At 45.5% G+C, this 25,226-nt stretch overlaps 2 protein-coding genes across 3 annotated transcripts; one reads left to right on the plus strand and one right to left on the minus strand.

Annotated features, from left to right (window-relative positions):
* LOC100880026 (roundabout homolog 2) lies at window positions 1-23,135 on the plus strand. The gene is made up of 11 exons (XM_076531317.1): window positions 1-1,436; window positions 6,876-7,184; window positions 15,087-15,240; window positions 15,369-15,499; window positions 15,596-15,862; window positions 15,945-16,225; window positions 16,327-16,881; window positions 16,964-17,194; window positions 17,282-17,620; window positions 17,711-19,820; window positions 20,039-23,135. Exons 1-11 carry the CDS (start codon window positions 1,376-1,378, stop codon window positions 20,227-20,229), a joined length of 4,629 nt encoding a protein of 1,542 aa, XP_076387432.1. The 5' UTR covers window positions 1-1,375; the 3' UTR covers window positions 20,230-23,135.
* LOC100880405 (uncharacterized) lies at window positions 16,324-24,349 on the minus strand. 2 transcript variants are annotated; one of them, XM_012298689.2, is made up of 5 exons: window positions 24,176-24,349; window positions 23,945-24,088; window positions 23,777-23,883; window positions 23,539-23,656; window positions 16,324-23,465 (listed from the first exon to the last, which is right to left on the minus strand). In XM_012298689.2, exons 1-5 carry the CDS (start codon window positions 24,219-24,221, stop codon window positions 23,383-23,385), a joined length of 498 nt encoding a protein of 165 aa, XP_012154079.2. In that variant the 5' UTR covers window positions 24,222-24,349; the 3' UTR covers window positions 16,324-23,382. The 2 variants fall into 2 exon arrangements, with proteins under 2 accessions (XP_012154079.2, XP_003700464.2); XM_003700416.3 differs by having other exon boundaries at window positions 23,539-23,659; window positions 24,176-24,345.
* Window positions 24,350-25,226: the final 877 nt, after the last annotated feature.

Consider the following 25,226-nt stretch of genomic DNA (forward strand, 5'->3'; position numbering starts at 1 on the left):
GACTCGATCGTCGCGGTGAACGGATCGTGAGTCGGGGAACGGCCATTCGCGAACCGTTTCATTTTCTCTATTGAATCGCGCGCACACGAACGCACACGCGTGCGCGCTCGCGCGCATAATCGTTGTATATTCGAGAATCGACTTAATTCTTAGTGGAAAATGGCGGATACCGTGAAGGGTGGAAATATTGGTCGATCGGAGCACGAAAAAACGGAGCATAGTTTGACAGTTACCAAACAAAACGAATCGAAAGGATCGATTTTGGAATGAACGGCATTCTCGGAAAAAGCAAACCCGATCGTCTGAATATAGACGAGTCCGAGGAGCAAAGGAGCAAAGGAGCAACGGAAGATCTCGCAAATGGATATCTGATACGAAACGCGTTGGCAGTGAAGAGGACGCGCGACTTGGATCGATGAAAACGTTGGAATAGTTGGCCGTTTTTCGAAGGAAAACAGAAACGAGAAGAAGAACGAAAGCGTCGCGGAGGGAGGCTGAATAACCGGCAAGCATCGTCCAAGCTTCTGTTTTCTTTCTACGTGACTTACGCGTACGCGTGTGTTCTCCTTTCTACCCTGTACGAACGTTATATTTTTAATACGTGTATGTGCTCCTGCGTGTGGATGCGCGCGCGCGCGCGTGCGTGAGCGATGTTGGACGATGTCAGAAGTTCGTCGTACGAATGGAAGCGTCAGCTTTATTCGATAAGGATGGGATCGGTGGTGATTGACCGACGGTCATTGCTTTAACGCTACGTTACTTTATGCGAATGTACTTGGGCGCATACGCGATACGCGACGCGCATACCTATACGTAACCTATGCGTACACGTATACGTATAGACGTGTATGTATTCTCGCGTACGTACACGTAGATGCGTAGGTGTTTAATGCGCGTGGGTGGGTATCGGGTATGACGCGTTTGTAGGTGTGGGTGTTTGTTCCTCGTACGTACGTACGTACATACGTACGCGTATTTTGTGGTAACGTGTAATGGCATGGAAATGAGGCGCGCGCGAGTGTCATCCCGAAGAAAGATACGCCTCTCGCCTGGAAAGCTGTTCCGTGCTCCAAAACCGAAAGGAGATTCTTCTCGCGAGTGGTGCTCGTGCTCGTGCTCGTTCTCGTGCTCGTGCTCGTGCTCGTGCTCGCGCTCGTTCTTACCGATTTAACCTCGTCTACGTCGAGCGCGTGCGTTTCTCGTGTATCTTTCATTTTCTTTATCCATATTTGGCCCATCGGTTTTAATTGTTCCGTAATTTGAACGGTACGCTTTAACGCACCGACCTCGGACGCGCCGACGATCGAACAACCTCTCCGATGATTCGCGAGTGACATCAACAAACTACTAGCATCTTTCGGTATCGGGAAGAAAAATGCGCAACGGGTGGCTAAGGAACTTGTTCGCGACAGCAGTTCTCGCCCTCATGGTTCACGGTAAGTCGATGGATTTTCTTTTTCCTTTCGAATCTCGTTGTTTCCCGAGATTCTTCGTTATTCGAATACCGAACGCGATACATCTCTACCTTATACGTACAACGTGTTTTCCTCCGTTTTCCGTTTTCCCTACTTTTAGCGTTTCTATACCGCTTTCGTGGCATGTAGAAAAGTAGCTCGTCGCCGGAGCTCGTAAATCTTGGAACGTATTCGCGAATCGATCGATTACCCCCTGTACACGTATCCGATAGAGGAATTTCATTTCGAAAAGTTCTGCTCGATTCGATCTGTACTCGTGCAACCGATCAATGTACATGTATCTATACGCGCGTTCGAAGTTTACTGAAAACGAGTTCAACCAGAGATATTCCTTCTTTTACGACGTCTCGTTAACAGACACGAGATAACGAACGAGAGAAGAAACTGACAGAAATGGTAAAGTTTCTTCGAGATAAATGTTTTGTTCGCGAGCTCGATTCGTTGAATCAGCCTGATTGAAAAAAAGAAGAAAAGGAGCAGAATTCGGACTGCGCGCTAAACGAGTTGTCTACGTACCTTAAAAAAACTATTACTTTCGAACATCGTCTACGTTCACCTACAATCAATAATTCGTAATAATTCGTAATAATTCGTAATAATTCGTAATAATTCGTAATAAGAACTCACGGAGGCGATGTTGTTTGTTATTCTTTAAAGCTTGGACTTGATTCGCGAACGAAAGCATCTGCTGAATAGCTAATTGTTCGTTACTGACACCAACAAAGCGTCTCGACGAAATTAGATCGAAATCACTTAGTTTCCCGAGAAAACTGTATAAAAAATAAAATTACGTTTATAGTATGTGCAAAATGCACGAACTAAACAATTGAACACGTAGAAAAAATTAACGCGTGTTTTTATTGTTCGAGCGAAACGTAACGGGAATGATCGCAACAAGGATTTCACGATGACAGAAATCGTTTGTTCTTTGTTTGTTTGGTGGTCGATTTTCAGAGTTTCAGAGACAGATACAGCGGACAAAATTACATACTGTTCGAAGATCGATAGAAAAAAGCGCGAAGCGACCAAAAGATAAGTTTGGAATTCGCGAACGATCGATCGCCTCCGGAGAAATTTCACGTTGATCGTATCCTAGCAAAAAGATACGCTAGAACGATAGATGCTGGTTGGTCTATTTTTGTGGATGGAAAGTCTTACGAAGATGGCCGAGTTTAGCCGATGTTAAACGAAACTATTAGGTTATGCGCGATGCCGTGCAACGAGGCGATGCAACGAGTCTACCGATGAATCTTCCATACGTATACGCGATACATGATACACGATAGACGATAGACGATACACGATACACGATACACGTGTTTCTTATAATTGTTCTTCGATCGAATTATATTCGTCGCGCGTCGCTCGTCCTGCGTATCGGCTCGCATAAAAGTTATCGAAACTTTTACCTGGTTAACGAACGATAAACTTACGTATTTATTCGATCGTGGTTGTTTCCATACCGTGCACCAACAATGGAACGCTTGATCGTTCGCTTAATCGTACAATGACGAAAAAATAACGAGTAAGCAATTTTTCAGGTGCTCGCGAATGAACTCGATGTTGTGTACCCGTAATTGTCGTACAAAAACAAGTGTACGAAGTACATAACAAGAAAGTAAATCAGAATTTAAAAAGTGATCCCTCCGGTTGTACTGGCAGCGCTACTACACCGCTTTCCTTTATTATACTAATCGTTGTGTTTAAACGGAAGCACGAAAGTAAATTGTTCGTATCTCATTGGAATAAGGTACACACAGCGGTCGGAAAAAAAAAAACGCGAGTAAATTGATTTTAGCATAGAATTTCGGTTTAACCGAAAGAGTAATAACCGTATTAATCTCGCATAAAAATAACTATCTATAATATCTAAAATAAGTATCTCGGAATCGTTTGTAAATTGCAGCGACACGACGGATATACACACCGGAGGGTATACACCAGAGGGAAGGAGAAAAGAAAACGAATGTAGTCACGTATGGGTGTGGATATTAACAGTTTCGTCGATAACATAGATTTTTAACGATATCATTTTAACGATGGTACGCGTGAAACGTATTCATTTTTCTATCGTTTCTATTCTTGACTACAAATTATGTTCGTAGAGCGAGTGCGCACATGGATAAATTGAAAATTGTCTGCGTGTTAGCTACTACATCGAAATAAGTAGTTTTCGTTACGAAAAGCGGTATACAGAAAAGATTCGAACGCGTTTCGATATTTGTTTTGAACGTTCGCGATATCGATCGTATCTCCCTTTGTAAGGCTATTCCTTAAAAGCGAGGAAAAATAGGAAAACGCCATTCGCTTCGTAACCTTTTCAATCATGGTACCGGCTGGGACACGTACGTCTCGACGAATGTTTCTCTTCCTCAGTGGGACAATACGTGCTACTTCATGCTCTTTTAGTATGTCGACTAAAAGTCGTTTTAGTATTACCGACTTTGTAAACATAATCGCTTACATACTAGTCTTTATTTAAGCGGTATAAACTTTACTTTGCCGTAAAGTTTATTATGCGCAGTAGTTTATTATCGCGTAGGGATGCGTTTTTCGGATATTCCGAATGTAAACGATTATTTAGAAAATGTACTAGCAATGTACCGAGACCGTAACGCGAGGACGAAAAAAATAGAAGCGGATCGTTGATTTTTCTCGGACGCGTAACGTAGCTGGCATTTTTTCCTTGTTTCCCGTTTCACGAGTTTCACGAGTTTCACGAGTTTCACGAGAGTTCGGACTTGGACGGATAAACTCCGAAAGACTCGAAGGAAGCAGGGTGTGTCGGTCGAACCCTCTCGGAGGGTTCTTCGAGTCTTAGGTTTCCCTCGCGTCTCAAGGAATTCAATGGTTATTCCCGTTTCGTCTTCTACCTTCCCCTCTTACAAGAATATCCTTCTTGGGGATCGAATGTAATGAAACAGTTTTTCTTTTTCTGCCCTTATTCCTTCTTCTCTCCTAGGCTCGCCAGCTTACTTATACTTTATACCTTATACGTACGCCTATAGACTCGACGAGTTACGTTACGATTATTTTCAAACAATAAGGATAATTTCGAATACAGTAACCTTCTTCTATCGTTCTTCGTCCTTTCCATTCACGGTATAGTTTTGGATGCTCGCCAAATGTTACTTCGTATTTGGGAGATTTTCAAGTACCTTCGATCCTTCGGTCTTTGTCCATTTCGGTCGTCTCCGACTCCGGCGAGTTTCGTCTACTCTCTCGAAAAGACTCTTTCGAAAAGAAACGAACCGTTCGCTTTTCTCGTGAAAATATTATATTTGCACTAAAATAGTATATTTCTGTGAATCATTAACCATTTGATCGGGCGAGGGTGAACGCGGATAAACGGATCGACGAAATAAGGAAAATCGCCAGGTGAAAAAGTAGCGGAGGGAGGAACGGTTTAAAAGAAAGCGAACGTACGAGCAAGAAGTAAGATGAAACGAGAGGAAAAGGGGAACCGATAAGGGATTTATGGAAGAGGCGAAAGAAGGAAAAAAGAAAAGGGCAAGATTCGGCGGTGGCACAGCTGGTAGGAGCCAACGAAGCCGGCGAAACCGGTAAAACTAACAGAGGCGAAGCAACAGCGGCAAATCAATACTCGCGTTGCAGCCGCCAAGTCACGAGCCAAACGATCGCCTATCGGACCATTCTGTTCCTTCCTTTCTTCTTGTTATTTCGATCCCGGCATATTTTCCTAGTGGGACGACGAAATTAATCGAGGAACGTATGGACGGTAAATTTCGTGCACGTAGCAACGTTGCCTCTCTGATCGAATCGAATCGAGTTCGATCCCGTTCAGCGCTCATCTTTCGTGTCCTATTCAAATAATTTAGGGTACGAAGTATTCAAAGTTTTGAATAAGGATCAGCGACAAGGTAATAGTAGTACCGAACAGTTATATCGGAAGCGTTTACTTGAACGTTCTTCGAATCGATACAGCTATTTCTAGGCTGCTACGAGCTATTAAACTCGCGAATGTCCTCGTAATCGGACAACTCGAGAATAGAATATCGACGATAGATAGACAGATAGGTGGATGGATGGGTGCCGCTGTTAGAAATCAAAGTAAACCGGGATAATTACCGAGATAATTACCGAGAAATAGAACGAAATCGAAAGTAGAGGAGGAATAAAAAAAGGGGTAAACCAGCCGAATAAAATGGAACGAAGAGCGAAGAAACGGACACGACGAGGGTATAGAAAAGGAAGCGGATAGAAGAGTGACGGTCGGTTGGCGAGAGGCAGGTTGCCGAGATAGCTTGATTCGGAGAAGGTTAGAACCGAAATGAAACGAGATGCCTCGGGCCTACGAAGCGCAAGAACCGCGAGTTTGTTCGCGCGTGCTCACGACTCTGTTCAACGGCGAAATATGAAAACTCCGGAGGCGATTTTAATTTAGCCACAATGTCTATTGTTTCCGAGTGCTGAGGCGAGAGGACAAAAGAAAAACGTAGGATCGCGGGCGCGCGCGCGCGCACCTACGAGCCTACGTGTAATACGTATACTACTCCCGTCTCTATACGGTATATGTACGCGCGTGCGCATCAAACCAAAGATATTTAGTACGTGGCTATAAAAAAAGCTAAATTAAATAAATAACAAGAGATTTTCGGATCATTCGAAATAACTATATATCGTTACTTTTGGCGAACGCGAAAGTCAACGGTTTTTCTTCTCTTTTATTCTTTTTCGCTCGAAACAAAGGAACCTTTTATCACTCGTTTTTCTCGGCGAATATTCGAGCGATCGTGGGTTACCTCCGAATTTCTTGGCATTCGGAAACGGTGCCTAATAAAGCGTTCACGAGCGAGTTCGCGATTCCTTTCTTGTCCAAAGTAATTTCTGCCCGCGAATCGGATCGTATCTATTGTTAGTTCCGCTTGGCGCGCGCGGCGGCGGTAACGAACAGTGTTTTCCTCGTCGAGTTATACTTATAGAGTGCAATCGAAAAAGGGGATTGTAGCGTCTAGTCGGAACTCGAGTAAACGTTGTCGCGGATGCGATACGTTTCTCGGATAACTTTGCTAGACTGGGATTCGCGAACTGCGCGAAGCGATCCCGGGTTACTCGCGGTCTATGCGTCGTATCCGTGCGTTCCAAGAATATTTCGGGATCCATCGAGCGATATCGAGATACGTATCTGGAATAGCTCAGTTCCAGGCCGAATTTCGAAAGCGGTAACTGGTAACACGAGCAGAGATTCGCATCTATCGCGTAATGATCGAAACGCGATGCAACGATCCGAAAGCTTACTCGATCGATCGCGCTAACCGATGCGCGTCGAGACGTAAAATGTTCGATCGGGGAACGTCTCATTCGGTAAATTTAAACGAGTCCAATTCCTTTCTCTATTCCGTGTTGTTCGATACAAGGTGTTTGTAATGACTGTTTCAGGGCAGTTGAGATCACCGCGTATAACGGAACATCCTTCGGACATTATCGTAGCGAAGAACGAACCGGTAACGCTGAATTGCAAGGCAGAGGGTAAACCTCCGCCGGTGATCGAGTGGTACAAGGACGGTGAGCTGGTACAAACGTCACCGGGAGATGCGAAATCTCATCGCGTTCTGCTGCCTACGGGATCCCTTTTCTTCTTAAGGGTAATGCACGGGAAAAAGGAGCAAGATGGCGGAGTTTACTGGTGCGTCGCAAGAAACGAAGCTGGCTCCGTTCCGAGTCGAAACGCTACCCTGACCGTCGCAGGTAACGCTTTTTCTTATTTTCTACATTTTCTTTTTCAACTCGGTTTCCCTCGAAGAACGCGCGTTCCGCGCCCCCGTCACCTTTCAAATATCAATTTACACGCGTATCGATATTTATTTGTTCCCCCGAGCGTATCGATCGATGCGACGTCGCGAATAGAGAAATTTGCGAAATACGCTCGTTCACCTCGCTCTAATACTTTCTTCGACTCATCGACGATTCGAGCGAAAATCGCAGCATTTTGGCGCGGTTTGCTCGCGGGGAAACACGATGCAACGATTTTTCAAAAAATCGAGCTAATATCGATTCGCGCGTAACAACGAAGGAACGCGAGGCCGGTCGTGTTCGGACAAACGAAGAACGGAGCAGAGTTTGTTTAAGGTCGATCGATATTCCAGAAGAAGGGGAAGGGTAGTTCGAAGAGAGAGAAGACGACAACTGTGTACGTCGAATACACCCGTCTCCTTACCGATACGCTCCAATTGCCAAATCGTCGGTACTCGCGTTCCCTGCAAATTCAATAAATTCTTTGGATGAATCAGAAACGATTTAATTTACCAAAGTTCGATCGAAGCGAAATTTCCTAAACGGTTCGTCGTCGCTTTCACTTTTTTCTCCTTATCTTCGTTACGTACACGTTCGCGGAAACGATTGCGATACGAACGCGTGTACCTTCCGATAAGTACGTTTAATCGGGGAAACCGATGCGCGTTATCGCGCGAAATTTCATCGTCTCGGACAACCGATTTTATAAAAGCGTCAGAAATACGCGACGAACCGATGATCTTCGAGAAAACGAAGCCGAGCCTGATACGACACAACAATTTTCCGTCGCGTCGTTCTAGCTCGCATCATCGAGATACGCGATAAAAACTTGAAAAGAATAAGAGTACGTTCTGTGGGAAGAATGTACACGACGACGCAGCTATCGAACAGTTATATATTAACGATCTGATTAATGATCACATTATTATCCAGTAAGATGTTCGAAACATCGAAAACTACCGTACCGTTCGATACGAGATCTATAATCCTTTTTACGATGAAACATTTCGTTAAACGTATGCACGGATCGAGCAAAGGAGAATTCGAGTATAATCAGCGGGAAACCGTTCTGGACCGTTCGAAGGAGAATTAATAGTAAATCGGGGAAACAAAAAGAAAACGACAAGAAAAGAAGAGCGAAGAAGGTTCCTTCTCTATGACGTATTATCGCGATCGTGTGTAGGGGCGCGCGCGCGTGCGGTCGCGGGCGGGCAAGCAGCCGAGCTCGAGCCCGGTTAAGCAGCGGCTGGCGAGGGTGAAGGGAAACGAACTACCCCTCGCGCATGTTTCGCGTGTGTGCGCGCCGAGAAAGAGCGAGAACGGAGAGCAGAGAAGGGGGAGGCGAGGGAGAAAAGAGAAGGAGAATAGAAATCGATACGGAGCCGTATCTACGCGGAGCGTATGCTCGACCAACGTGGAGCCGTGCGTTGCACCGTTCGACGTAGCATAGTTTTCCATGAGTGGTAACGCGAATAGTCGCCGTAACGTCCTTTACCTTCGACGTTGGACGTCGCGACAAAGTCTTATCGACGAACGCCGATCATTCGATTTTTTTTTCTTACGACGCCTACCCACGATAACGACGCCTACTACGACGGCGATATAGTTTTTAGCGGTGTTCTCGGTGTCGGTGCGTCGGCTCGAATTCGAGAAATTTTCAAACGATAACGATATCGCGTTTCGCCATCGAACCTTTACGCTCGACGATATCGTTAACCGGGTTTCCCCTATCATGGTTACGCGTATCGACGCGACGCGCGATATAGGTTGGTACGTAGTATCAATTTTTCGCGTGTCCGATCGCGCATCCGTGTATCTCCGAGGACGATTCTCCGATATTTCGACGCGACGTCTACGCTCGACGATGCTCCGTCGAAGAAATGCTAGCGATTCGGTAGCGTTCCCTGATCCCATCGTGATATTCGACGGCAAAGATGGCGATAGCGATGCCGGGTAGGCGCAAACGACGGTTATGGCCGACGACTATGAATAAGGCTTTGTGCTACGAGCACGCCGTGTTCGGTCGACTTGCACCGAAATAAACTCGTCGAGAATGAAAAAACGAGAAAGACGAAGAAAAGATCGCGCGAAGAGAAGAAAGAGGACAAGTAGGAGAAAAGGCGAGGGTTTTCGCACGGTTACCACGGTAGACCGTTAGGTTGGAGACGTTGTTCGCGATTAAAAATAGTATCAACTAAATCGACTCGTTGTACTTCGATTCGTTATCGATGCGCTACCTATCTATACCCGATTCGCATCCGATAAGAAAAACAGCTTTTGCACTCGTCCGCTAACGAAACCGAGGCTGAACGAGCTTAAAACTTTAAACGATTCCGATAGCTTGGCCGCTACCTCGCCGAGATGCGTGGCCGCGTTTCAAAGAGCATTCGATCGATCGAGCGATTTCCAGCGATTCGAAACGATTCCAGTTGTCGGAATACCGATTTTACCCTGCTCCTCTCTTTTCTTCGATTCTCGCCTCGACGAAATAACACCTATCCATCGTTTGCTTTCAACCCTCTTTCCCCATCCGAGGTCCCTGTTCGGGTCCCTCGTTCGCTCCATCCACCGCGTATCGATTAGCCGGACGGCATAGTACCGTTGTGCCGTTGTGACGTGCCAGGGTTACTTCGTTCGTGTGGCTTTTAGGGGAACAGAGAAGAAGAAAATGAGAGCCGGAGGGTTAGGCGAGCAACGGGAGTAAGAGACGCGTAGAAAGGGAACGGGAACGGGAATGGGAACGAGAAGGAGAAAGAGGAAGAGAAAGAGAAGGGAATTAGAGAGTAGGAAGGGTCAGAGAAAGAGAGAGAAAGAAAGAGCGACGCGCGGGGTTCTGGGAGTCGGGTCGAGAGGAGAAGGGTGTTACAGCTTTTAATCCCAATGGAGGAGGAGGCCGCTCTATATCGACGGATTCGTTGATACCGAGCGCCAACACGATAAACGTTTCCGGTTATTCGGACTTTGCAAACTTGTCAAATAGACGAATACTCGTGTCTTCGTTTGGTAACTCGCGTTTTCGACCGGTTCGAATCGACCAAAGGTGGCCCTGGAACAACCGACTCGGAATCTCTTCTCGACGCGTATCGGTTATAGTACGATACGAGTTTCGAGATTACATTAGAAATTCGAGTTTCTGCATCGATATCGCTATTATCCTCCTTTGTTTCCTCCACCGGAGGAAAATTAAGAACGTCGTTCGTTGTCCGGTGGCCAATTTATGCTACGCGACTTCTTTCCGACCGATATATTTTCAAAGTCGTAAACACATTTTTCCATTGTAGGTAAGTCGCGAGCGTCTTGTCGTCTAATTACGGTTCGCGATGCAACGATTACAGCGATGGTATAGCATTACGTTCGATAATGGGAATTCTCCTCCTCTCGTTCTTTTCCCTTTTACCACATTTTCTTCTTTCTTTCGGTATGCCCTCGTCGTGGCCCGACTTCCGTTCCCATTCTTCCGCACGCTCTTCGCACGCTCGAAAGCGATATTCACGAATCGCGACAGAACTTATTCTAAGGTCTCTCGTTAGAATAATTTCTGTGTACATCGCAGTGCGAAACGAGAACGTAGAATTTTCGTGAAAGACGAGAAATCGTCTGAAACAGAAAGAACAATCGGTGTTTCGCGTTGTCCGTTTTAGCGAAATCTAACCCAACCATTTAAATCGTACCGATTCAAGAAATCGTGAAATCGTCCGGTGAACGTAACCGGTATCGGCATCGACCATTTAAAATACAGATATTCTCGCACGAATCTATTTTATATGCTCGAGAAAGTTGACAGATGTTTCTAAACGGTTCACGAGTTTCTATTTACGTATCTGCTCGATTCGTAAATAACGTAGTCGACGTTAATCGACCGGTTACCGAAAGCCGAGAGCAGATCGGTTAAAAGTTCTTTCTTTCGAGTCCTTGCTCCTTCTCGTAGATCCGTTCGAGTTTCATCCGACGCAGAGTAAACGCTATCGAAACAACGACTCCATTCAGTCCCGATGGCGTAGTAGGTATTTCCGGCGTGGACAGCTAAGTTTGCGAGGCACGGTCCGACGATTGCAGCGCATACGAACGTTTATCGCGAGATGCGATCTACGAGCTACGATAAACATCGGACAGCCGTTGTACGCGTTTGCATCGCGTTTACTTTTTTCACGCGACGTTCACCTTTTTCGACAGGTCGATTTAACGAGAGAACAAACGATCGGTTTCTCGTCGGTTTCGTCGACGTTCGCGGTTCCGTGTAGTACGAGGTGCAACTCGCTACGCATCGGCATAAATATCGCGTAGAAATGGTACTCTTTCGTTCGCGTATCCATACGCGAATCCTGCTGCTTCTGGCCGGTTCGCGATGTTCCCCGTGATATATGCGCGCGAGTACGTCCAACTGCCACGCCTACCGACACTACGGTTTAATTGAGTAATCGAGTACACCCTCGCGACGTCGTCTGAATCGAGAGGAGAGTCGAGTCACTTTCGACGATATCGGTTCGTCCCTACCCTATCCTACTCCACCCTGCCCTCCTCTCTTTACTATTTATTTCCCTGTACGCGATTTCGAATACGATCGAGACGTATTCGGAAGAAACGTTCGCTATAGATGGTACGGGGCGATCGAACAGAAACAAGCGACTCGTAGAAAGAAAGGTGGAATTCGGTTCGATATTATACTCGAAGGTAAAATATCAAGAGCGAAACGGAACGATGTCCCGCGTGAATTATATCGCTCGTCCGGTTTAAGGAAAGCAGGGGCTGGACGTGACACGAGCCAGACAGAAACAATGCAATTTAAATGTTAAGCGAACGGCTAGGGTACTATCCTGTACGCCAGTTAGGTACCATACGTAACGCATATTTTACCAAGACAGAGTGTGCGTGTTAACGGGATTTCGTGAATTCAAATGCGACAGTTAAATCGAATCCGCGATCGTATAAATGTACCTCTTGCCCTCTGTTTCTCTCCTCGACCTCGTCCCCTTGGCCATACATCCTCTGTCCACCGTTTCTATTCGCCGATACGTACGAATAAATTCGTCGAGGTTATTAAGCGCGAAACTATATAGAACATAGAAAGGACATAGAGAGGACATAGAGAGGACATAGAGAGGACATAGAGAGGACATAGAGAGGACATAGAGAGAGAAAAAAAAAATAAATATCGTAATTTCGTTGGTCAGAAGATAAGGTAGAAAGAAAGTAAGATAGGAGAAAAGTTGGAGTGTCCTGCAACAGTAGCGACGATTGGTCGTCTATCGAATAGTAGTCGCGCGATGGAAGAAGGAAGGCACGAACGCTGCACGCTCTCTCGTGTCTATTTATATCGAATCCGTGGGCATACCGGACCAGACTGGCGGCGCGTTCTACCGTAGCGACACCGACTTTGCTGCTCCGGCTTCGACTACGAGTCCGACTACCACTTGGACGCGACAACCACCGAATCCTACCTCGTCTAACGTCTCTCCTTCCAATCGGAAATAAACTCGTCGCGCTCTCGATTAAATCTAACGAACCTGCAAAATCTTATTATGTATATGACCTTTTTACCTTTCTCTCTTTCCTTCGCCGAACGAACAAGTACATTAAAAATAACGCTTCGATCACGATTTATGCGTTTGCAATTTTACGCGAGAACGCCAGCTGAAAATGATCGACTAACGCGACAAGTTTTTTAGGCAAAAAAATAAAGAGCGGTAAAAGAATGGTAAATTTCGTAGTAAAAGTTGGCATTTCGAAAGAGGCTGTAAGAACTCAGCTCGTCGAAATCGAGGGAAAAGTACGAACAAAGTAGACGCGCGCCTACTTACGCCTACCTGTGCATGGATTCGCGATCGCGACTAGCCGTATACGGCTGTGCTCCGCGCGTATACGGTATATACGGTCGCGGTGGTCACCTTTCGAGGTTCGGTTAAAACTCTCGGCAAGGCATCGAGCAACCGAGCGTGCAACGTGGAAGCATGCTAACGTACACCCATACGGAGATAGCCCTGTGGCCATTTGCATTCAATGCGCTCTTACCTACCGAGCAACCGAGCGAGCAAACGAACGAATATCCCTTCTACGTAGCTGCTACTGCCGCTACCACTGCCATTGCTTCTCTCGCCCTTTCTAACCGGTCCATGTACCATTGTGTTTATTTATATTCGCTTTAATTATATCGGATATGGTATTGAAATCTCTGCCTCGAGAATGCGCCTCGTGCATTCGACGATGATATTACATTATATCCGTACGTTTCTCGATACCTAACCGCTTCGATGGAAAATCGCTCGAGCTTCGATTAACCAATATATCCTAAACGAAGTCTGGAAACGTCGCCATCGCGTTTCGCGTACTGCCATTTCACGATAGGCCTGCCCGACTACCCGTCGTAAGAAGCGTGGCTACTATAGGTTCAAGCGAAAAGTTTATCCCTCGTGTTATCCGGCACGAGCGGACAATCTATTATGGCACATCGATTAAAGCAAAATGCAAGGAAAATAGATCTGCTCGTCGAAATTCCGAATGCTCGCGTTGCATGTCGCGGTGGGCCGCGCGCAGCGGGTTACCGATTAAACGCGACAATAAGCAAATCGGTACCGGCAACATGAACGGAACGTGTACGGTTATCGCGGTAAATGACGCTAAACGACGCTAAACGACGTGAAATTACGAGAGAGGCGGGACTCTTTTTCATCCCTTTCGTTTGAAGTAAGTGTATCGACACGAGTTGTCGCGTGCGTCCTAGTCGTTTGCTCGTACACGCAACGACTCGTCTCTAACCGAACAGAGATTCTACATACATATTTAGCACGTTTCGAAGGACTCGTCGCGTCGCGTCCTCTCGCGCAGATGGTGCTACTACTCCCGCGCGATCTAACAGCCATGGCCGTTTGTCTGGTCCATACGCGCGCTGCTGCTCTCTCGTTAGTTGGTTCCTGCGGCTCGCGAAAAAGCCCGAGGGGTCGTATGACCGGTAGGGGTGAGAATGGCAAAAAAGACGACAGGGGCGAGACGGGAGATCCAAGAACCCTCCAATTCTTTCGCTCCAGATCTAGCGTCCGTTAATTGGAGGTTGTTTGACTACGCACCAGCTTCACCCTCTGCCCCTATCTACCCCACTCCGCGCCTTCCCTCCGTTTTTCCCTACCGGCACCCTACTACTTTTTTCTTCTTTTCCTTTCTCTGTTTCCCTTTTTTCTATTCATCTCCTTTCCCTCTCGCGGGCTCGAGTCCTCTTTCTCTATTCGTCCGACCCAAGGTTTTTCAGGGCACGGCAGTCGTCGCTTCGTAGAAAGGAAAAAACTTGCATCGGCTTTTCGTTGCCGAGTCTACGAATCCTGCGTCTAATCCTACGGCGGGGGGCGAGAATTTATCCGGAGGAAAAGGCGTTAAGCGACGAACGAAAATTCGCCGTAGCGCGGATACCGGTAAGCGCAGGATCGTTTCGATGGCGCTAACGATGAGCAAACAGAGCGGAACGACATGGCCGAGATACACCGACCACGTACTTGCTTACTTACGTGCGTCCGTACTACGTGACTCATCGTTTCGACGCGACGCGACGCGAAGCTTCCAACTTATCGAAGCGGTGGATATGGAAGAACTAGAATCATCGGTTTCGCGTCTCGTCATTTCGATGTTTCGTCTTATATGTATATGTACATATAGTACCTCATCCAATTAACCTTAATTATTCCTTCTCTTTCGATTCCGAATAAGCGAATGTTCGTTTATTATCAAAGATGGTTCGCTGATGGTCTTCCACGAAACACGCTGTTCGTTCTCCGTACGAATCGATCTGTTTCACTCGATAACGGAAGTCATGCCCGGAATCGTCGAGAGAAATCGTTTAATCGTCTCTAACCAAGTTTCCCGTCGTTTCAGTGTTGAGAGACGAATTCCGCGCGGAACCGCAAAACACTAGAGTGGCGGCCGGAGAAACCGCTTTGCTGGAGTGTGGACCACCCCGAGGGCATCCGGAACCAACGTTGCACTGGAAGAAGAACGGTCACGTGATAGACTTGGACACTACTAAACGGTACTTTGATCTTATTTTATTAATCGTTGAAATTTCTTTCTCCATTTTCCTTCTCTCTATTTTCTATGATCAACGATTTCTCGGCCATTCTCTACGTCATTCATCGAAAATCGTCTCTTTCGTTACAGCATCACTTTGGTGGACGGAGGAAATTTAATGATCTCGGACGTGAGGCAAACGGATCAAGGAAAGTATCAATGCGTGGCCGAGAACATGGTGGGCGTGAAAGAATCGACGATAGCCACGTTGACGGTTCACGGTAAGAATATTTTCGATGAACCTTAAGTTTTTTCGATATTTGGACGGTACAATATTTTACTTTTATCTCTTTCGTTGGCTCTTCTTTTCCTGTTAGTGAAGCCATTCTTCTCGTCGACACCGACGAATCAAACGATCCTGGCGGATCAAACGGCTGAATTTGCCTGCCGAGTAGGCGGAGATCCTCCGCCCGAAATTCTTTGGCGTCGAAGCGACGGGAAAATGCCGATCGGCCGAGCGCATATTCTCGACGACAAGAGTTTGCGAATCGACAGGGTCACACCGCAAGATCAAGGAACGTACATCTGCGACGCCGAAAATGGTGTCGGTGCGATATCGGCTAGCGCGACCCTTACAGTATACTGTGAGTACATATCGTACGCCGTGTTTCCGTTTTCTTTCTTTTCCTATTATTCCAGTAACGCTGGTTTTCGTTCGATTCACAGCGAGACCAGTATTCTCCAGTTTCCCGAAAGACGAAATCGTCAGCGTCGGATCTAACGTTTCGTTCTCGTGCGCGGCACGCGGTGCTCCAGAGCCTTCAATATTTTGGACCCGCGAAGGTTCTCAGGAACTGATGTTCCCTGGGAACCAGTATCAGGGACGTTACGAAGTCGCGAACGATGGAAGTTTGCGTATACGCGGAGTCCTTGGAAAAGACGAAGGACACTATGTTTGCAGCGCGATCAGTCAAGCCGGTGCGAGCACCGCAACGGTTTTTCTGCAGGTATTCGACCGTTTTACCGTACGACCATGCGTCCGTAATTTCAAAGATGTACGCGCGTCGCGGCGAAAAATGCTACATCTATGCTCGTTACTTTGTCACAGGTGACGTCCGTCGAGGAAGCTCCGCCGCCTATAATCGAGATCGGTGCATCGAATCGGACGGTACCGCCAAACGGTGAAATTTCGATGCCGTGCCGTGCATTCGGTAGACCTAATCCACGGATTCGATGGTACAAGGACGGTGAACTGCTTCGAACCGATACCGACGATAGGCTAACGTTAACGAGTAACGGAACCCTCACGATAAAGAACCTACGATCGAGCGACACTGGAACGTACAGTTGCGTGGCATCCTCCGAGTCTGGGAACGCGTCGTGGACGGCCAGTTTAACGGTTAGCACGGCGGTAAGCGATCAGGAAACAACGGGTATCGTCGGCGCCGGCGTTGATGCGGTTTTACCGGATCCCTCTACGCTTCCCGCCGCGCCGAGCAAGCCGAGAATAGTCAACACCACTAGCAACGCGGTTACGCTTACCTGGAGTCCAGGTCATGACGGATCCAGCAAGATAATCGACTATACCGTCGAATATTTCGCTACCAATCCGAAGACTGGCTGGATCGTGGCCGCGACAGGGATCACCGACGATATCTACACGGTAATCTTGCGTTTTTTCACGATGCTCGATTCGAAATAGCTGAACAAAGGTAAACGTCCATCGTCTCCTTTCCTCTTTTCAGGTAACCAATTTGAAACCCGATAGCAGCTACGTGTTTCTCGTTCGTGCTCGAAACGACCAAGGTCTTTCGCTCCCTGGTCCATTATCGGACGTTGCGCGTACCACCAATCTCGATCAACGCGCGATCCCGCAAACCGAACTAATTCGTGCGAGGGATCGATTGAATAGCGATATTCTTTATTTGAAAGAGGTTCAACCGTTGAGCAGTACCAGCGTTAAAATCATTTGGGACGTGAGTACGATCGTTTCGATATCGCATACGCGCAGCATTCTAAGATCGTCTCATTTTAAACGTTAATTCTCTTCGTCGATGTTGCAGATTCTCGGGGCTGCCGACTTGGTCGAAGGTTTGTACATAAGATACCGGCAACTTTCCGAGAAACCAGAATATCGAATGGTCACCGTATTGAATGCCGGCGCAACCAGCTACGTTTTAACTAACCTGAGCAAGTACACGCGTTACGAGTTTTTTCTAGTTCCTTTTTACAAAACCATCGAAGGTAGACCGAGTAACGTGAAATTAGCAACTACCTTGGAGGATGTTCCTTCCGGTGCGCCCGAAAACGTTCACGTTGGCATGATAAATGTCACGTCGGCGTTCGTTCGTTGGTCTCCACCGCCTAAAAATACCCAGAACGGTCAATTGATAGGATACAAGGTACTCGCCCTGTCAATAATCATGCATGTCGTTGACGATCGATCGTTTCTTTCGTCCTTTTCCCTTATTCGTTCACGTTCTATGTTTCAGATTCAAATAAAGAGCAACAGTAGCAATAAAATTCTAGGTCAAATGTTTTTGAACGCGTCGACTACTTCGGCGATCATTAACAGCTTGACAACGGGTGGTCTTTACTCGGCGCGCGTTGCCGGCTTAACTCGCGTCGGTCTCGGACCATTTTCCAATCCGATCGTGCTCAATATGGATCCAGGACAATTGACGCAACTGCCACCGCGTACAGATCCGAGTCACAGAAGCGCTTCCGTCGTCAACGAAACTTGGTTTTTGATATTAATGATAACCGTTGTATTGACGGTAATCGCCGCGTTATTGGGAGCTCTGTACGTTCGTCGAAGACAAACGATGAGCAAACAACTGGGACATTTGAACGTTCCCGTGGGCACAGCCAACGATATTTGTCAACTAAACAAGGATACTCTCTGGCTAGAACGTGGATGGAGACCGAGCAATACCCTCCAACCACCCTCCTCTACCGACAAAGACTGCGAGACGAAACTTCTGAACAATCAGAATCAGATCGGTTTACCACCCGGAATCGTCGGAATGACCGGTTCGGAATACGCCGAAGTTAACTTGACAACATTTTATAACGCCAGAAAGCAATTACAGGCTCCACCGGAGCCGTACGCAACGACCACGCTTTGCATGCCAACTCGTAGCCCCGACTCGATAGAAACCACCGGGCGAAAATCCAATTCGAGCGATTCCTGTCTCAAGCCGGACTACTCGAGTCTAGATTCGAATTTAGATCGAAATAAATCGACCGTATCGCCGAGTAGCGACAACGCCAGTAGCGTTTATAACGGGGACGATAATACGGAAACGCAGAGGAGAACTCATCACTACAGAATGCCGTTGCCGAACGAAAGTCAACCTTTGAATTGGTGCGACATGTTACCACCTCCTCCGGATCATCCACCTTCTTTCGAAGGATCCCTCGGTTCTGCTAGGGCTCATTCTCATTCGTTGTCGCTTTCGCATCAACAACAACAACAACAGCAGCAGCAACAGCAGCAGCAACAACAGCAACAACAACAGCAACAACAACAACAGCAACAACAACAACCTCAACATCAATATCAATATCATCATCATCATCATCAAATGCATCAGATGCCGCACCAATATCAGCATCAACATCATTACCAGCACCAACAGCAACAGTCGCAACAACAACCGCATCAGGCCGCATTTAGTCCGCACCTAGGAAAAAGAAGTATCGAAAGACAAAACGATTTAGACCTGATGACCGGTTCGGGGTTAGCGTTAGGATTAGGTTTAAGTTTAAATTCGAATTCGAATTCTGGATCCGGTTCGGGTTCGGGTTCAGGCTCCGGATCAGGTTCAGGGTCCGGTGGTGGCTGTGGATCCGGACCCGCGTCGAGGACGTCTCAAAGTCCGCCGAGTCCACCGATCAGAGTAACAAACGATTTAGAAAATTCCGGTGCAATTTGGAACGGTTCGAGTCAACAGTCACAATCGTTCGACGGGTCGATTCAAAGGAGTAACGTTCACCATCAACAAGGCGGCAGGTACACGAGTTTACCCCCGCAAACGAATACGTCGGCATTACCCGTCTTTCCGCAAACTTTCGATCGTTACGAGTACAAAAGCAACAATCAAGAACACGAATACGAGAGCGGTTCTCTGTTGTACGGTCAGCGTAACGGTTCGCCGTTGGACGATTACGATTCAGCGTATAGTCGCGTGAACCGAGCCGATTCCCGATCGGAACAGTCGATCGCCAACGAGGAAATCTACCGACGAAACGATCAAGATCCTTATCCTACGGACAACCTTTATCAGCCGGAAAACGACGAATGGGATAGAAAATCTTGCGATTCGAACGCTCACTCGGACGTTTGTTGCTCCTGTTCCGAATCGAGTTGTCTTTACGGAAATGCTCTGGAATACGACGATCAATTCGTTTCATCGTCGACGAATTGTCTTCACGGTAAAACCATTTCTCGCAGTAGAAGCGGAAGAAGTCCTCGAAGAAGAAACGCCAGAACCTGCTCGCCGTCTTACAGCAGCGGCGAGAGTAACTACTCGTGTATTCCTTCGAGGCAATCCGGAAGCGTCAGCTCGCAAGAAAGATCGAGGCATAATCGCGCGAAAGGTAAACAACGCTTTAATCTTTTCCTTTCGAACGATTCTTCGCGAAATATTTAATAAAGATAAATTAACGATTCGTATTCCACAAACGAGAAAGTTCGTTGCTACGTTTTATACTATTCACAGAGTCAGTACTTTTCTCTTTTAAATACTTTTAAATTCGTCATTTCGACCGTTTCTAAGGTATACACGTATATTGATTTTTCTTTATTTTTCATTCAGATAAAGTGCCTAGCTTTTCAAGAATCGCCAGCCATCCTCAGCACAGTTCCTCGACTTCGAACACGGTCGGCAGTTCTGGAAGTCAAAGATACAACAAGCTGAACAACATTTTCGTAAGCAGCGGTAGCACCGGTGGCAATTCGAATGCTCCTGCAGAGTGTAATCGATCGGTCGATCTTCGCGATGGCTAGTGTTTTCGTTCGCGAAAGCGAATTATCGTCGATAAACAACAACAACTGGTGACCTCGAAAATATTTTTACTTCGATCGCAACGAACCAAGAAGTCGTGTGTCGCAGAAATACCAAGCCATCCGTGCGAACTATCGGTGTTGTACCCTCGAGGTATCCGTAATCGCTTGTATCTCCTATAAATTTCACCGTTCTTTTCACTCCCTTACCGATCTTTCCTTTCTTCCACTTATCTTTAACCAATGTAGTTTCTTTGTTCTAACGCTGCATCCTTTGGATACTCTGGATAATCGTTTAAAGTCGCTCAGTCTGCGCGATTCTTCCCGTTATCGGATGTTTCGTTGTTTGCTCAATAGTTCAGCTGCCTCGTCGGTCGAGGAAATCGACAATGAACGAGGAACGATGAACAATGAACGGGGGAAATCGCAGGAAACAAGAGACATAATATATGTACGTCGTGAACGCGTCGCGGGCTTCGACTCGTACTCGACATTGCATTTATTTTCTAGCGATCTTAACATCGCGGTAGAAACATTGGCGCGATCCTGTCGACTTTATCGATGGCCAACGTTCCTAAATTTCTCGAGCGTCGCGAGCAATGTTCACGATGCGATCGTCGCGGGATTTTTTGAAAAGAAAGAAAAAAAAATTGTAAAACGCGTATCGTAGTTTTTAACGATTCACTAACGACTGTAACGCGACAAGTATCGTCATCATATCGAAGAATTTTGTACGCGTAGTCGTAACCGACAATCGATTCGTATATTTTTTCGTTGATTCGTTCACAGGGAATCGCAACGATCGAAAGAAAAATGTTGGAATCGTTTCATCTCGATTGCCGGTGTGTTTTTTCGAACAGGCGAAAAAAATTGACCGAGTCACAAAATACATAGAGAGATATCGATGAAACGTCGTTAACGATCGAGTGATCGTAACACGCGACGCTGTATCATAATCGCTCAAGTCTCTTGTAATTAATTTAACGGTTAAGAGTGCGAGGGTGAAGAAACAGAAGGAAGAAAAATCTGACGCGTTATCTCGGTAAAATCGAAAGCGCGCTATAGTTGTTCGTTGAGATTACTCCGATCGTGGAGAAAATAACCTTGTAAACACTGCCTCGGATTCTATCAATTCTGTAATATTACTCGCGTAAGGGGATGTATAGGTGTGTGTACGGAGGAGCAATTTGTAATATAAATTAATTGCGCGAGTTTAATCCGTATACTATGTATAGATACGAGTATAATCCATCCAGAATGTCGAGTAACGAAGAAAAGTATAATCGACTAACCCGAAGAAAAAGAAGGGTTCGTTTCCAGTAGACCGTTTTAGATCGAAACTCGAATCGGGATGCATAGCGGCCACTTAGAAGTGTATATTTTAAGTATTCGCCGTAACGCGGTACGATATCCTCGAATTATTCTCGCGTAGGTTCGTACGCCGAGTCCGCGACGAACTCGGTTAAAACGACTGGCATGTATCCACGTATCCATTGTTCTTCGGTAGAAAGAAGAACGTCGAAATTTGTACATAAATTAGCACTCGAGATTTTACTATCCTACGCGACACGAAGAAACGATCGATGGTAGTTACTCATACTTACAATACGCATACGTAGGTACCTATCGGAAAAAAAAAAATAGTTGGTTCGAGAGCGTAATCTCGCGATACTTTGGTAACATTCGGTGTTACCAGAGATACGAGAACACGGTCTTTCGCTTGTACGTTGAACCATCCTATCAATTTGCGAGAAAAAGAAAAAAGTAATATTATTTTTATAGTTTCTCAGATTTGCACGATTGTTACGATGGTTCGTACTGTTTGTATCATAACGACGCGTAAAACCTGGTCGATTCGAACGAAAATAAAATATATCGCGTACGCGTCTAGCTTGTACAATTTCTTTCCCATATTCATGTTTTCACTTCTCTCTTATTTTTTTTTTTCTTCACTTCATGTTCTTTATCTCGACTAGAACCTCGCGCTCAATCTCTCATTCGTTAGCATCGCCGAGCGTCGTCGTTACGATTACCGTCGCTATCTCGCACCGTCGTCGCATTCACGATCGCCATCAGCATCAACATTACCATTATCATTATCATTAACATTCCTTCTGTCGTACCCCCCGTGAACGTCGTCCGTAATTTCAATCGGTTTCTACCTAAATCGCTCATCCGCTTGTTCTCGCTTTCGCAGTACGTACGTCCGTTCGAGACCGCCTGTCGAGAAACGGAGCACGGAATCGGCCAACGAGAAACGTTATTCTTCCGTTCGCGAAAGAAGGAAATTAAACGCGATTCAGACTGACTCGTGTTCGTAGAATAAAATTTCTTCGATGAACTTTGTTTCAAAGGAGGAACAAGGAGATTCAACGAAGCTTTCCTAAGTGATTTCGTGATCGCTGCCAATCGCTGTTATCGCAGTAATCACGTACCGCGAGATGTTCGAACATCTTACCGATTTTAGAATATTTTACAGTCGCGCGAGCGTGCGTCGACGTCATATCATTAATTTGTTCGGATCCGAAAGACGTATCTTTTTAAGTCTAAATCGAAATTCTAAGGCTGAGAAAGTGATTTAGCTTAATCTCGTTTACATTTTGTAAATAATAAAACGCATTTAAAGAAAAGACGCGAATCGCTCGTCCGTAAGCGTTTTCATAGGCAATAACTTATTTATTACGAGACAAGCACAAACGGTTGTCGTATTATTCGAAAACGGGGACGAACCGACCTTGAAAAAAATTGGTTTATAATAGAGTACGTATACAGGCGAAGATGCGCGCACAATTGTAGATAAATAAAGTAATATTGTCAAGTAATACGTATACCATATATGAAAACGATATACGAAAACGTTACATAATATGCGAGTAACGGTTATTAATAAAAGGAATAAACGAAAAGGACGTTAAAATCTGTAGCTTTTTTAGTACCCGAAGGAACCACCTTCTTTTTTTTCCTATAAACGTATAATACGCACGTGTGTAATCATGACATTTTATTAGAAGGTAAAATAACGATTTGACAATTATTTACAGTCTTTGTTTTTTTTTTTTTTTTTTAAATATCGTGTGGCCGAGAAACCGAAGGAAAGGAAGAAAAAGAAGAAATATGGAATCGAGAAGAAACTGGCTTACATCTAATACGATAACGTTATCCGCAACCACCTTTTCCGCAACAGGTGCGCTTCGGAGGTCGGTATCCCCTAGAATTGTCGCCCATTAACGGATTGTAATCTGCAAAACGAAATAAAAAAAATGAGAATAAAAGGAAGGTAACGATCGATTTGTCGGCGAATCGCAATTTTACCTCCTTTCAAAGATTTCTTATTCTTCTGAACGAACGTAGATTCATCGCGAGAAGAGTTCCCTAGCCTTTGACCAGCGAACGCGTTGTCTATCAATCTCGCTGCTTCTCTCTTGATTTCCTTCTAACGTCGAACGAAGCGTTATTTACTTATCGAACGTATCCTGTATGCAGATATTCTAGCATATTCGATCAACCGATCGACGCTTAAAAAGACTGAACAAACATAACCTGACCTAACCTCTTTTTCTTCTTGTCGCGCTAGCACGCATTTCTCGTAATACTTTTCTTGCATTCGTTGCCGGGATGCCTCCAAAGCGGATAATCTTTCTTGCAAGAGATCCGGATCTACGAAGAAAGGAAATTAGCATACTTTTTCTGGAACGATCGGTTTTTCCGTAATACTTACTTTTATGATATTTAGCAGCATAATCTCTCTCGTCTATTCTCAATTTCCATTTTCTATACTTTTCCTGAATATAAGGAGACGCGTACCAACAGCAAACGAATATCGCAACAATATACCATCCAACGGACGCGATACTAGCCCATACTGTCAATGTGTAAAATACGATTAATATCGTAATGGTATATTACAATTTGCTTGGACAATCCGTTATACATGTAATAACATACGCACCTGCTTTGAAATAAGAAACTCCAAAGGTTTCGTCTTTATAATCCATGCCGAAGAAATATCTGAAAAAGCGATGACTGTCGAAAAATCCAGTAATTTGTTGAATCCGAAAGGATGATGACAGTTTATAAGCGCATCTCTTTCTTCATCGGTTAGTTTTGCCAACTTTGCAAACGGTCATAGATTATATTAAAGCTAGATGGGTCGCGGTGTAAGATTGCCAACTTGAAAATGTAAAGGAACGCAATAGTGCCAACACGAAATAGCCATAGCGTAGGTAGAATCAAGATGGTCATGAAGTATTAAGGCAGCAGTGCCAACCTCGAAAAGGTTCATCACCGCCTGTTCGTTCCGTTATAATTTACCTGTTCGCCTTCGTTATAATTTACCAGTTCGTTCCGTTATAATTTACCTGTTCGTGCCGTTATAATAGCGCATAACCAATTCCTATCATAGTTTTCTTGGATTTCTCTCTTTTTTCGCGCATTTCGTTGTTTAATAAAAACTGGATAGAAAACTCGAAAAAACCTGTAAAAAGCAAAGAAAATCTGTAACCGCCGCTAAAATGCAAAGAAAATCTGTAAACGCCTGTAAAAAGCAAAGAGAAATGTTCTAAAAAGCAAAGAAAACAATGAAAGAAATACGCATCAATGTGAACGAGCATATGCATTACTGTGAACTGGTAGAAGCATCAATGTGAATAGGTAAAAGCACCAATGTGAACGGGTATAAGCATAAATGCGAACGAGTGAAGGCACCAATGTGAATAGGTATAAGCCTCGATGTGAACGGGGCAAATGTTCTAATGTGTACGGCACCTCGACGTCTCTCATTGGCTACGTTTCCATCGAGGGTCCAAATCGGGTCAGAGTCGGGTTAGAGTCGGGTTAGAGTTAAGTTGCCCTGCCTGTTTCCATGGGATCAGAGTTACGTTGGGGTTGGAGTTGGGTTGAACATTACCAACTGCACAAAGTCAACTACCATATTCTGACATGTAAAGCTGAGCAATATTAATTTTAGAATATCAAAATAACATACAAAAATTATTTCTCAG

Source organism: Megachile rotundata, chromosome 1 (genome assembly GCF_050947335.1).
Source record: "Megachile rotundata isolate GNS110a chromosome 1, iyMegRotu1, whole genome shotgun sequence".
NCBI lineage: Eukaryota > Metazoa > Arthropoda > Insecta > Hymenoptera > Megachilidae > Megachile > Megachile rotundata.